Source organism: Panthera pardus, unplaced genomic scaffold (assembly GCF_024362965.1).
Source record: "Panthera pardus isolate Hobbes unplaced genomic scaffold, ASM2436296v1 HiC_scaffold_11, whole genome shotgun sequence".
Classification (NCBI taxonomy): domain Eukaryota; kingdom Metazoa; phylum Chordata; class Mammalia; order Carnivora; family Felidae; genus Panthera; species Panthera pardus.
In genome coordinates, this window is record NW_026526666.1 from 99,778,147 (window position 1) to 99,792,049 (window position 13,903).

The 13,903-nt window shown below is 57.4% G+C and overlaps 2 protein-coding genes across 5 annotated transcripts in view; one reads left to right on the forward strand and one right to left on the reverse strand.

Annotated features, from left to right (window-relative positions):
- CLSTN1 (calsyntenin 1) overlaps positions 1-9,610 on the forward strand; it is an 88,539-nt gene extending 78,929 nt beyond the window's left edge. For 2 of the 4 annotated variants that reach the window (XM_053899009.1, XM_053899010.1), the window contains 9 exons: positions 890-946; positions 2,601-2,755; positions 4,168-4,316; positions 4,623-4,849; positions 5,359-5,529; positions 5,870-6,015; positions 7,000-7,135; positions 7,497-7,681; positions 8,065-9,610. In XM_053899009.1, coding sequence (XP_053754984.1) covers positions 890-946; positions 2,601-2,755; positions 4,168-4,316; positions 4,623-4,849; positions 5,359-5,529; positions 5,870-6,015; positions 7,000-7,135; positions 7,497-7,681; positions 8,065-8,262 — 1,424 coding nt within the window. In that variant the 3' untranslated portion in view covers positions 8,263-9,610. The remainder of the gene's footprint in view (positions 1-889; positions 947-2,600; positions 2,756-4,167; positions 4,317-4,622; positions 4,850-5,358; positions 5,530-5,869; positions 6,016-6,999; positions 7,136-7,496; positions 7,682-8,064) is intronic. The other 2 variants (XM_053899011.1, XM_053899012.1) reach the window with 1 other exon arrangement.
- PIK3CD (phosphatidylinositol-4,5-bisphosphate 3-kinase catalytic subunit delta) overlaps positions 9,307-13,903 on the reverse strand; it is a 31,275-nt gene continuing 26,678 nt past the window's right edge. Inside the window, 5 exon segments of the mRNA XM_019461321.2 lie at positions 9,307-11,368; positions 12,101-12,233; positions 12,417-12,562; positions 12,691-12,814; positions 13,419-13,586. Of these exon segments, the coding sequence (XP_019316866.1) occupies positions 11,231-11,368; positions 12,101-12,233; positions 12,417-12,562; positions 12,691-12,814; positions 13,419-13,586 (709 nt within the window). The 3' untranslated portion in view covers positions 9,307-11,230.

Here is a 13,903-nt window from a genome sequence, read left to right on the forward strand (position 1 = left end):
GCACCCCCGGAATGTCATTCCTAACGGTGTTCTGGAGGCAACTGGGGGCATCGTGGGAGCGCAGCCACACATGCCCGGCCGGCCCCCAGTGCCCCCACGCTGCTGTAGCACGGGACGTGCCGTGGGTTATGGAGTGCTTCCACAACGTAATCTAGAAGGTAGAGATTCTGTGTTCAGTCGCTGGTTGTGTGCCTCCCTGACCTGGCATTACTGTGAGGACACCAGCCTGGGGCCTGTGAGAAGGTCAGTGGTTAGAGGCCCCAGACCCACTGCCGATTATCTATCAATCTGGGTGAGTTTCTTAACCTCTGACTCTCCCTTCCTATTTAGAAAAAGTGGATAAAGACGCCTTTGTATTTCTGTTACTTAGGGGTTAACATCTAGACCAAAGTGAACTCATTTTGAGCTTTCAGAAACTACACACTTTCCCGTGTATACCGTACACACACCAGGCTTTGGATGCATACTTGTGCTGTCCCAGTTCGTCTGCACAAATGTCCTCTCTGGGAGAAAAGTGCGTGGGCCCGGGGTTTGGTATCATTGGTGGCTGGCACGTCGCTGCCCCACCCAGTAGCACCAGCCCGAGATCACGAGTTCGACGGACAAGCTTTTGTTCACCTTATTTTGAATTTGGTCTGTGTTCTGGCAAGGTGGATGTGGAAGATGGGACAAGGGAGGAACGAAGAGAAGCAGGGGGCGGGGGACTTCCGAAAAGGTGATCCAGTACGAGCTTGCTTCTGGGGGGAAGATGTCCCCGAGAGGGACAAGGCGGGAATTCTTCCCTTTGTGTTTTATATTTGGCAGGTTTTCAAGACTAATTTTCAAATTCCAATGTGAAGAGCCTAACCTCTTGGTCCTTTTCTATTGTCTTTGTCTTGCTTTCCTGCAGAGTATCCAGCATTTGAAAGTGACAATGAAACCGAGCCTGTGCCTATGGCCCCTGCAGGTTGCTGGATCTTTCCCTACGGTTCACTCTTGTGTTTCATTTAAAGACAAGACATCAATTCATTCCACATTTCGCATGAAATGCCCGAGTTGCATTTTGGTCCCAGACACCTTCTGAGCTGCTGCTTTGCATTATGCGCCCCTCCCTCCCCCCACCACTGCTTCACAGGATTTACCCTTTTCTGCCCATTCTGACTCCAGTTGAAGTGAGGGCAAATGACTCATTAATGCTCTGCACTGATGGGGACCCCCCCCGCCCTGCCCACCTCAAATTTTACCCTGATCCCACCGCATGAGGCTCCCTGCCAAAATCTCATAGGCCACATCAGGGAGGCCACCGCCTGGTTCCCATGTGGCTGAACCATGAGACAGGAAGAGGCTCGTTTCTAGATACTCTGTCCTGACCAATACTAAATTTTAAACGCAGGTTTCTTAGAAATTGCAGTCCCTGGTGGTGGCTCAGTGTCTGACGTCCTTATCAGGAATGAGACATGCTCTGGGCATTGGTCTCCGTCCTTTTGTGAGAATAAGCTGCTGCTGCTTTTTTTTTTTTTTTTTAACGTTTATTTATTTTTGAGACAGAGACAGAGCATGAACGGGGCGGGGGAGGGGGGGGTTGGTCAGAGAGAGGGAGACACAGAATCCGAAACAGGCTCCAGGCTCTGAGCTGTCAGCACAGAGCCCGACACAGGGCTCGAACTCACGAACCCTGAGATCATGACCTGAGCCGAAGTCGGCCGCTCAACCAACTGAGCCACCCAGGCACCCCTTTTTTTTTTTTTTTTTTTTTAACTCCATTCATTTTGGGAGGGAGGTAGGCGTGAGCGAGGAAGGGCAGAGAGAGAGGGGGGAGAGAGAGAATCCCACGCAGGCTCCGGGCTGCCAGCGCAGAGCCCGACATGGGGCTTGAACCCATGCACCAACCTTGAGACCATGACCCAAGACAAAATCAAGAGTCAGACATTTAACTGACCGAGCCACCCAGGTGCCCTGAGAGTAAGCTTCTTTTCACATGCTTTTTGGCCCTTGGCCACAGTGTGGTGAGGACTGCTTTCTGGGTTTCTCTTTTCCTTATAACACCATCAGTTCCCAGTTATCCTGAGGGCAGGCACCGTGGAGCTCAACCAGATAGCATGTGAGGCCTCTTAGGTGCAGGCTAGGGTAGTAAGCACCCCTTGTATCTTTCTAGGCCTATTCTTGTGGGCTCAGTCCCAAGTTTGTGTGTATCCCCAAGTGTGCTGTTAGAAAAGGCAACCCAGAGCGTGACCCAGCTGATTGAGAAGGCAGTGGTCCAAAAGGCTGGCATTGCTGGAAAATGTCACCCGTGCACCAGGCTGATGGGTGCAGCGTAGGCCGCCCTTTCCAGGGAGCGGCCAGTTGTGTGGGGACACTCGTGGGACCTCTTGCCTCTGGGCTTCGGGTGAGGGACCCCCCCCCCAAACACCTCTTTTCTCCAGGCCATATGCATGATCATAAACGACTTAATTTCTCCATTGCGCTTCCACGTAGATGGCAAGGCTAACAGGATTCGGTACGAACTAACCCGCATGTCCCTCCATCAAGCCGCCACCACCGGTAACACTGCATTGAGAAGCGAAGCAGGAGGCCCTGGGGTGCACGCGTAACTGCCCGCTTTGTCCCCCCGTGTTCCTAAGGTGGCGACCTGCACATGACCCAGTTTTTCCGGGGTAATCTGGCTGGCCTGACTGTCCGTTCTGGGAAACTCGCAGATAAGAAGGTGATTGACTGTCTGTACACCTGCAAAGAAGGGCTGGACCTGCAGGCCCCCGAGGACGGCAGAGGCGTGAAGGTAACGCGGGCGTGCGCGTGTGCGGCGCTCGCCGCCTCCTAGAGCACAAGGGTGCAGGCTGTTGGCAGAGGCTCCGCCCGCGATCGGTCCAGACCTGCTTCTGCTCACAACACCTCTGACAGCAGACGTGTGGGGGTGTTCCACCCACCGGTCCCCCAGCTCTCCAGGCACCTGCAGGTGTCCCACGGTTCAGTTCGCTTCTGACACTGACTGCCTGGAGTTTAGCGCAGACCCCACGCGTGAGGTTCAGGCCCGCGAGGCTGCCCCCGCCGCGGAGGCCAGTTGGAGGTGTCAGGCTCTCGGGTTACGCACGCTTGTGTCCAACTTGGCTACAAAGTCGGGGTCCCCATAATCCCCCCTTTTTGATTTCAGTAATTTGCTTAAACTACTCGGAAAACTCCAGAAAACACTTCACTTAACCGCTGCTGGTTTGTTTTAAAGGATACAGCTCCGGAACAACCAGATGGAGTTGATGCAGAAGGCAGGGGAGGGGGGAATGGGGCTTCCCCGTCCTCTCCAGGAGTGCCTCCCTCCCCACACTGGAAGCTCCCACGCCGGGTCCTTCAGGGGTGTTTCCGGAGCTTCTGTTATGTTAGGCACAGCTGGTTAAGCCATTGGCTAGAGGTCAGGGTCAGGTCTGAAAGTGCCAGCCCTGTAGTCACGCGGCTGGTTCCTGTGGCAGCTGGCTCCATCCTGAAACCCTCTCAGCCACCCAGAGCCTGTTCGATAACATAGATGCTCGTGTGCTTGGAAAGGGCTTGTTACGCGTGAGAAAGGGTACTTCTGTCACTCAGGAAATTTCCAGGATTTTAGGGGGCTCTGTGCCAGAAACTGGGGACAGAGACCAAAGATACATATATATATTTTTAAGATTTTATTTATTTATTTACTTGTTCATTTATTTATTTAAAGTTTATTTATTTTAGCACATGCATGAACAGGAGAGGGGCAGAGAGAGAGAGAGAAAGAGAGAGAATCCCAAGCAGGCTCCACACTGTCAGCGCAGAGCCCAGTGCAGGGCTCAAACTCAGTAACTGTGAGATCATGACCTGAGCTGAAATCAAGAGTCAGACTGCTCAACCGACTGAGCCACCCAGGAGCCCCTAAGATTTAAGTTTCTTAAGTATCGCTATACCCATTCGTGGGGTTCAAACTCAGGACCCCAAGGTGAAGAGTTGCACGTTTCACCAACCAAGCCAGCCAGGCCCCTGTATCTCTTACATCACAGATACATTTGCTCCTTGAGAATTTACCCCCGAAGAAGATCTCATCGCTGCCAATTCTGTGCGCCTTTCCCCTCCAGGTCACCGAGTCAGATCGATCCCCCGCTAGCCCTCTTTGCCAGCGTGTTTGTGGTTTCAGCTTCTTGCAATTAGAGCCGTTTTTCTCGCCCCTGTCTGGTATGATTTCAGATCCATACCAACCCCAGTCAGTTGGCGTTGACCTTGGAGGGAGATGATGTTGGGGAGCTGGATAAAGCCATGCAGCACATCGCCTACCTGAACTCACGGCAGTTCCCCACACCTGGGATCCGGAGACTCAAACTCACCAGCACAGTCAAGTACGTGCTGATTTTTAACTATAAATCTGCCTTTGGTCGTGACTCTTGAGAAGAAAATGTGTGTGTTTAGGTTTTTAAGACAACCCAGCCTCCCGTCTGTAAAGACCGGTGAGCCATCGCTGGTTACCAGAGGGTTTGAATGGTGTTTATCGGTGTGTTGGAGGCCCGTTCCCAGACGGCCGCGGCCTCTGTCCCCCCAGGGGCTGTGGATTCCTGCCTGTTGGAACCTCCACGTGCCATTGCGTGTAGCTTACAAAACCGCTTCTCGAAGCTCTGACCCTCGCCTTCTCCGTCCCTTGTCGGCAGGTGTTTTAATGAAGCTACCTGCATCTCGGTGCCCCCGGTGGATGGTTACGTGATGGTGTTGCAGCCAGAGGAGCCCAAGATCAGCCTGAGTGGGGTCCACCATTTTGCTCGAGCGGCTTCTGAATTTGAAAGCCCAGAGGGGGTTTTCCTTTTCCCTGAGCTTCGGATCATCAGCACCATCACGAGAGAAGTGGAGCCCGAAGGGGACGGGGACGAGGACCCCACAGGTAACGGCACTTCTGCCTGCGATGGTCGCCCTCACCTTGGCTCAAACCCAGTTGGGGGGGGGGAGCGGCCGAAACCCCGCTGCTGCTACTTTCTTACTGAATTCTCTTTTTCTGGGATTTTGAGAGATTTGGATGTTTTAATGCTATTCTTGGGTCAGCTTCTGGAATCTGACCCATGGGCTAGAGCTCATTATGCTCTTTGGAAACCCACCTGGAGAGGACTCTCCTCCTCCTCCGGCGTGACATCCGAATCTGAGATGCCCTTGAGGGGAGGCTGAGAAGATCTGAGCCGATTGCAGGGCACTCGCTACTCCTGCTGGGTGGGGAGGGGCCCCCTGTTCTGGGCCTGTCTGGGGACCGGCACCCCGTTTCTTGAAAGGGACTCTCCTGCGCCTCTGTCGTCGATTTCTCAAAGGGCTCTGTGAGCTTGAGGAGCGCCAGCAGCCCACCGGCGTGACCAGCCTCCCCGGGCTCCGTGGCCTCTGCTATTTGCGGGTCTGTTCTTGCAGTTCAAGAGTCGCTCGTGTCCGAGGAGATCGTGCATGACCTGGATACCTGCGAGGTCACCGTGGACGGGGAGGAACTGAACCCGGCACAGGAGAGCCTGGAGGTAGACATGGCCCGCCTGCAGCAGAAGGGCATCGCGGTGAGCGCCTCCGACCTGGGCATGGTCTTCACAGGTGAGCGCGAGCCTCAGCCCCGCCTCCTGTCATCTCCGGGCCCTGAGGGTCCTGGAGGCCACGGGACAGGAGAGGCTCACTAGGATCGACGCTGTCCCGGCAGGAAGGGAAGTCAGGCACTGCCTTACTTCCCGTCCTTACAAGGGGTCGGAAGTCAGGCACACGATGGCACACACCCCGGGGAGGGACAGATGTGCCCACACGCTTGCATTTCTCCCCACAACCGGAAAGCCGGAGTGCGCACACGTGTGGTCCAGCTGCCCCTGTGCCTGACCCCGGCCTGCTCTGACCCTGGCCTTGACCCCAGCCACCAGGCAATGTTCTCACCTCCTCCCCTCAGGCGTGGACACCATGGCCAGCTACGAGGAGGTTCTGCGCCTCCTCCGCTATCGGAACTGGCACACCAGGTCCCTGCTTGACCGGAAGTTCAGGCTCGTCTGCTCAGAGCTCAATGGCCGCTACATCAGCAACGAGTTTCAGGTGGAGGTGCGTGCAGGGCCCACGCTGAGAAGGGCCGGCGGTGGGTGATTGGGTAGCTGCTCGGCCACAACCCAGGTGCGCCAGCCTTTCCCGGCCTGGGGGCCGCTGCAGGTCTGACCCGCGCCGGTTTGGGTGGGCCGGGGTGCGTCCGGTGCATCCCTTTCACGGAGGCCTGAGGGGCCTTTGGAAGGAGGTGGTCAAGAGCTAGAGGCAGTTAATACCTCATGAGTAGGGCCGCGGTTGTTTGCTGAGATTTGGCAGTTTTGCAAAGGGCAATTCCCAGGGACCCAGAGAGTCTTTGCAGACTGCCGGCGCTGGGGGAGGGGTCTAGACGCAGGGCTGGCCGGGGGGGGGGGGGGGGGGGGGGGGGTGTTGCTGTGCCGTCTGCAGAGCCCGGTAGTGGTGACTCAGGGCACGGTGGTCACAGGGCGCCCCCCCTGCTCTGAAGTCTTCCACAGGCCCGGACTGCAGCCCCGTCGTCCCTCACGGCTTCTGTGGTCTGGAGAAATGGGCCCAAAGTTATTCTCAGCAATTGGCATGTCTGCACGGTGGCCTCAGAGCAGCAGAACGCTGAAGTCACGGTGCTGAGAAATCGATGAGTCTTTTGTTTGAGCCAAAGGGTAGCGGATTTGAAGGGAAATAAATGGCTAGGATTTGTGCTCTTTGATGCGCTGTGGTTTGGGGGGAAAGCAGGGAGATGGGCCTGTGGTGAGGGACAGTGGTGGGGGTTTTTCTGTTCTTTTGTGGACAGATTCCTTTATGAAATATAGTAAAAAGGAATTAGAACAGTGCCACGTTTCTTGGATGTGCGCAAATATCAGGTAGTTACAACGGCGTCCAAGGGCCGACCCTCGATTTTTTTCTGTTCTTTTCTCATCTGCCCACCAGGGCTGGTCCAGGGACCCCTCCGCGTAGCGCTGCTCCTGTTAGCTTCTGAACCGCGTTTCCGCCTGTCGGACCCGTTCATGCCGCCTGCGTTTCTCCCTGCAGGTGAACGTCATTCACACGGCCGGCCCCATGGAGCACGCCAGCCACATGGCCGCCCAGCCGCAGTTCGTCCACCCGGAGCGCCATGCCTTCGTTGATCTCTCGGGCCACAACCTGGCCAGCCCCCACCCGTTCGCAGGTAGGGCCGTGGGCAAGAAGCAGGGCCGGCTGGGTCAGGTCCCGGGGGGGGCGGGGAGACACCCTCCCGCCTCCCGTCGAGAGCCCGGCCCCGGGTTCGAACAGCCATGGCCGGTCTGCCTCTCTTACTCTGTGCTGCCCGGGAGGGACTAGAGCCCCACAGGGCAGGAAGTGGCCGGCCCTGGGCTTGAGACCTGTGCCGCGACTCCTCACGTTTCTTCGAGTTCTTCCGGGTCAGATGCCGCGTCAGTGTGTGTGTGCGCGTGTGTGCATCTGTCTGCGGAGGATGAGGGCCGAGGGCACTACCTCCCTCTGGGGCGGGTCACACCACCACAGCCCTGTTCCCTCTCCTCCCTCCGCAGTTGTCCCCAGCACCGCCACTGTTGTCATTGTGGTGTGTGTCAGCTTCTTGGTTTTCATGATTATTCTGGGAGTCTTCCGGATCCGGGCTGCTCATCAGCGAACCATGCGGGACCAGGACACCGGGAAGGAGAACGAGATGGATTGGGATGACTCTGCTCTGACCATCACCGTGAACCCCATGGAGGTAGGTGCGGACCGGCGGCCCCTGCAGCCGAACACCACCACGGGCCGGGGCCAAAGCTGGGCTCAGCCCAGAGAAGCAGCGTGGCCGTGGCATCGCCACGTTTCTGTGGCTTGAATGTCACGTGATCCACATGACAACTCAGTGAGGTGCAGGTGGGTACACTGAGGTACAGAGAGGCCTCATTCAAACTCGTGCCGCCCAGCGAGGGTAGAAACGCGCTCCCTGCACGTGACAGCCCGTGGGTGGTGACCAGAGCCGTGTTTCCCCTTTGGTCTCGGGTGAGGTGACCTGTCGGGCGTCCCCTTCATCTGTGACTCCCAGAGGGTGAGCGGCACTGGACAGTGGGGTCGTGCGCAGGGGCTCACGTGCCGTCTCTCTGTCAGACGTACGAGGACCAGCACAGCAGCGAGGAGGAGGAGGAGGAGGAAGAGGAGGAGGAGAGCGAAGCCGGGGAGGAGGAGGATGACATCACCAGCGCCGAGTCGGAAAGCAGCGAGGAGGAGGAGGGGGAGCACGGGGACCAGCAGAGCGCGAACCGGCAGCAGCAGCTGGAGTGGGACGACTCCACCCTGAGCTACTGAGCCCTGGGCCGCCCCCGCCGCCCCTCCTTCCGCTTCAGGAGACTCTGCTGTCCCAGCCCCAAGGGTCCACGGTGTACAAAGTCATTCCGGCCAGTAGGTCTGCAGACCCTCTCCATCGCTGACCACCCGCCTGTGCTCGCTGTCGCCCCGCCCTCCACCCAGATCGCTCTGAGCTCCCCGCGGCTCGCTCTGTGCGGCCCCCCCCACCTCGCGCCTCCAGAAAAGCTGCGATCGCTGGACTCGTTGACAAAGGGTTAAAATTGCCTCCTCCCGCCTCGTAATCCTTTTTTTTTTTTTTTTTAAAGTCTTTATTTTTTCCAAACTAGTGCATGTATAAAATGGCAGAATGGGGGTTAATATGTAGATGATGAACTGACTTTTTAATATTTTGTAAATAAATTGGGATTCCTCGTGTCCTCCGTGCTAGTATGACCCAGGACTGGCATGCAAAGTGAAGCTTGAAACACAGGAGAGACCCCGTGGGCTCCAGCCCCACCCCCACCCTGGAGGAGAGCGGGCCTGCCCCACTCGGGCCCCGCTCAGTGCACACCCTCGGCGGGCGGCCAGGCAGTTAAGGGGCACGGACTTCCCGGCACTGCTCAGCGGCAGGGGACCGGATCGGAGACCCCTCTCCGGAGGCTGGAAATGGCCAGGTCTTTCCTTTGGGATTCCACCCATCTCTGATCCGCAGAGGGGTGGGGAGCTGGGGTCCCTGGCCTCTTTCACACACTCCTCTGAGGACCGGCAGCTCCTTGCACAGGAAGCTGGACTCCTCGTGTGCAGCCTTGGGTTCACGCCTACTAGATGTCTGTTGCCCTGCCGGGGAGTGTGCACGCCGATGGCACAAAGCGTCTGGCCACTTGGTGCGGAGACAGAACAGGCCTGAGTGGTCCGGACTCAGAACGTCCAAGGACAGACGCGCTCTGGCCCGAAGGCCGAGCGCTAGCTTTCCCCCCGACGGCTCCGGAGACAAACTCCGCTCCCCAGGAGTGAGGGGCCCTGCTTCTGGGGCCCGTGGGGGATGGAAAAGGAGAGGACAAGTCATGAGCTCAAACCCCGACAGCACTTTGTTTTTAATTTACATGTAAAATTTTAGATTTCTAAACCTGGGGGAAAATAATTTTGAATACTGTCCTGTGATTATAACTGCTAGTTGCAAGGACACTGTGGCCGTCCTGCGTCGTGTGTGGCCGCCCCTCACGTCCTGTCGCTGTAGCTGCTCTGTGTAGACAATGGTAGATGCTAATGCGGCCTCCGCGTGGTGTCACTTTGTAGATGTGTATATTGATGAGGTCAGAAAGTGTACCCGCTACAATAAAGTGCTGGTTCTAACTCCAGGAGGAGCGCGCGTCAGGTCTCGTCCTGGTTTTGTTCTAACCCTGCGTTCTCTGGCTTGGTTTTTGACCTGAGAACACAACATAAAAAAGCTTTTATTTCTTTCCGTAGGCTGTTACCGCTCACGTGAAGGCTTCACAGAGCGGTGGTCTTCACCCCCCCATCAGTTGTGTTGAACTCTCCTTCCCCATACAGAAACATGAAAAGACTAAAACACACACACACACACACACACACACACACACACACACAAAACAAAAATAGAAAATACTCTCCTCACCAAGCACCCAGGCTGTGTACCGGAACCAGAATGCCAGGAAGCACACAGACGCGTTTCAATAAATAACATATAGACGTACACTCGGCTGTTCCTATTTCTAGACTGGCAAGGTGGACCAGATGACCTCCACACTTAGTTGGGAACGAGAGTGTGGTCGGTGGTGTTCTGCATATGGACCACATCGCGTGGCTTCTGCTAACTGACCAAAGAAGGCGGTGGGCTTTTTCTTGAAGCTCCCGTACCTGTCCACAGGGCAGCTGCGCCTGACTCTGCCCGGCCTCGCGAGGCCTCCTAACACATAAAGATCACCCGTGGGCTTCTAGAAGCCCGGATTTCTAGTCCCCTCTCCAGAGATGTCTTCAGACGGCTGGGGAGAGGCCCGGGAACCTGGTGTTTGTAGAGCTCCTCGGATCCCCCTAAGGCTAAGCCTGAACTGCTTCGAGCTAAGTAGAAAAAGATTCCACTAAAGACCTCAGGTTTCTGGTACGTGATTCCTAAAGCAGGTTCCCAAAGCAGAGAGTTCTGGAGATCAGGTCCGGCCTTAAAACCTGCTTTGCGAGGCAGGTCAGAGCAAAGTACTCTGACCTGCTTTTGCCTCGATCCATGACAGGTTGAGCTAAATCAAGCTCAGATCTTTTTAATGTCTTGAGGACCAGCATATATTATACTTTATCGGGGCGGAGGCTGTTCTGAGCCACAGAGGGTCCGTAAGTAGTTGGGGTGTTTTTTTGTTTTTTGTTTTTTTTTTTCTTTACCCGCAAACAAAACCGCTTTACAGCAGAGGAGAGGATTTCCCGTACCCAAGAGTCACTTTAAAAGTGGAAAGCAAGCATCCCTGATTCTAGAGGGTACCCAGACTTCCTCTGGGAGCTGCCCCGCGCTCAGCCCGTGGAGAGCACGAAGGTGGAGGGGGTGAACGGAGAAGTGGGCACCAGGTAACTGCCAGGGGCCAAGCCCCGGGCAGCCCGGCGGGAGCCTGGGAGGAAGGCAGGCTTCCCGGAGGGGAGAGCAGTCTCTGCCGGGTCCCGATTCACCAGCTGGAAGACTCGGGGTTACAGTCCTTAGGTGCGGCCTCTGAGGTGCCCGACTCTGTCTTCTCACCAAAGCCCGGGGGCTCTGGCTGAGGACGCCCCTCCCCTGCACGAAGGATGCATTTCCGTGTATGGCTGTCGAGTTCCTGAAACGTTTCAAGTCATAAATAAATAACCAGTGTAAACAAAAGGCAATCATGTAGGTTCCTTCCCGTGGGGTGCGGGTCAGGCTCTCGGGGCCCCAGAGGACGGCTGAGGGTGCCTGGTTCCCCAGGCCGGCGGTCTGCTCCCTCCAGGCCCAGGGGCCTCCAGAAGCTTGCTACTACTGCCTATTGTCTTTGGACACGTTGTGGGCCAGCCAGTTCACTTTGGTCTTCCAGCTCTCCCGGAGGGCTTCGTTAAACTTCACTCGGAAGTGCTTTAGAGCCTCCTCCTCTGTCTTTCCCAAGGCCAGAGAGTCCTGAGGGAAGATCAGAGCAGTGAGCTCCAGCCATTAGGGGGGCCCGTGACGGCAGGCAGACCCCGCCACCCTGAACGTTGTAAATTCCCTTCTGAAAGAACTGCGGGAGGGGAATCGGGAGACAGAGGCCGACATCCCCCTTGGAAAGGACTCTGTTCTGATCCCAAGCCGAGACGGGCCTCCCGACCCACCCTCAAAGTAGGATGCCAGCTGCAGCCAGGAAGCTGTGACCCGCCCCCCCCCCCAAAAGCCTCCGGGGTGGACAGGTAGGCTCGCCTTCTGCGGTGGGAATTAACCCCAGGAGGAGGAAAGGAGGACTTGCCCCACGCAGCTTCATTCTGCATGAACCGGGCACCAAAGAGGCGCTTGAGGCCGGCCCCCCTCTGACCCCCAGCTGCTCCCAAACTGAAAAGACGCGGGAAGGAAAGGCATTTTTCATCGTCGAGGGAGGGAATCTACTTCAGCCGTCTGGTACAAGCGGAACCACTACAGCCTGTGAAGGACCAGACGGTGGACCCAGGGAGGTCCCGACGCTCCTGCAACGGAACCGGGCTGACCCCACCGGCCCCCCTGCTGCTGGCTCGTGGGTGGCGTGAAGGACCCACACCGGGAGTGCCCTGCGGGGTCCACTGAGCTCGGGGCCCCCCAGGCCGCAATGCTCAGAAGAGGCAGAGGCCTTGGGGAGTTGGGGGCCGCCCGCTCTGCCTGGCACGGCCCTGCCCTGGCATTTACCTTGAGATACTGGATGTCTTTGGAGCAGCTGAGCTCAGGCAGGCCGGCGGCCCGCATCAGGGCGAAGAGGTGAAGGAACAGAGGCCCGTGGCGCCGCAGGATGGTATAGGCTCGCTCACAGTAGCCACGGAACCTGGGGGGTGTGGGGGGGGGAGCAGAGGGAGGGGGGAGGCAGGGCTCTGGGTCCTCACGGCCGTTCCCACGCTGCTCTCGCCCTGGAAACAGCCCCCGCTCCCTCTGAGGCCCCGACACCCCGGCCTCTTCCTACAGGACCCGGCCCTGCACCCGGCCGGCCTGGGACCCCGAGCACCCTCACCTTTCAAATTTCTCACTGTTATTCGTTTTCCCCTGCTGGATCACGTGCACAAAGTCGTACGTGAGGATGAATGGGACGCGCTCACGGTTGATTCCAAACTTGGTCTTGAAATTCCCCAGAAAGTGGCCAAAATCAATGTGGAACAGCTAAGAAAAGGAAGGAGAAGCCATCGTCAGAGAGGAGAGTGCCTTGGTGTCGGGTTGCGGGGTCCGGGGGGTGGGGGGGCGGAGGGGTAGGCTGGGGGGGTGACAGGTGCTGCCCACGTGGCCCCTACCTGCCCATTCTCGCGGATCATGATGTTGTCACTGTGCCGATCACCGATGCCCAACACGTAAGTGGCCACACAGTAACCGGCGCAGGAGAGGGTAAACTCCTCAATGGCTCGATCCAAGGCTTCCCTGTGTGTGTGTCGGTGGGGAGGGGTGTTGAAACCCATGGCCGTGCCGTTTTGCAGCAGCTTCTACCAAGAGGTCGGGCCTGTGTCCCCTCTCCTTGAATCTGGCCTGACGACTTGCTTGGACCAATGGGACACGGAGGAGGCCCTGTTGGGACTCGTCCCAGAGCCTCGGCCTTAAGACACCTTGTGGCGCTCGAACCTACCTATTGCCATGGAAGGAAGCCCAGGCTGGTCTACTCACTGAGGGGAGAGCACGTGGAGACACGTACGTGACCGGCGCCATCCAGGCCGGTCAAGCGACCAGAGGGTAACGGTTACATGAATGATTCCAGCCCAAGAACCACTCAGCTCGGCCAGGTCCAGCGGCAATTTGTGGGCCCGTAATAACCCGTGGTGGTTTTACATGCCTAAGATAAGCGTGGTCGTTACATGACAACAGCTAACTGATCCTTGCGGGAACAGAGACCTGACCCACCCCGACACAGAGCAGACCTGGTCCTCGGCTGAGCCAAGAAGTCATGGAGACTGTCACAGGCCCTTCTCCTCACCTTTGACTCCCAAACCCCTCTTGGAAAGGGTGTCTGTCCCCAGGGCCCAGAACCTACCCAGGGTTCTTGGACTTGAGCCAGTTGAGCAGGGCATCCTTGTTGAAGGCAGCCGTGGCGGCCATGTTGCTTTTGTTCAGCTGGATGTTGGCGATGGTGTCTGAGTGAAGCACCACCTCGATGAGGCCTGTGCGGTCCCCCGTGGAGAGGCAGCCGTAGGGCGTCATCCTAGCCAGGAGGGAGGAGGGGCAGGGAAATGCCACGGTCAAGGGCTGTCCCTGGGGCAGCGTGAACCGCCCCCCTCCAGCCCGAGGAGCTCAGGACAGCCAAGACCGCCACAGGAGACGCCAGCGGGGTCGCTGAAAGGGAGGAGAAAGGTGCGCGGGAGGCGTCCTTGACGCCCAGAACTCCAGGGGAGGCTCCTTGGAGAGGTCAACGCCAGCCCTCAAGAAGCAGAGACGAAAAGTCAGCGCCTCAGCTGAGCTCGTGTCTGCTCAGAGAGAAATCCAGATGGTTCAGAAGAAGATGTCACTGCTTCCCAAGAC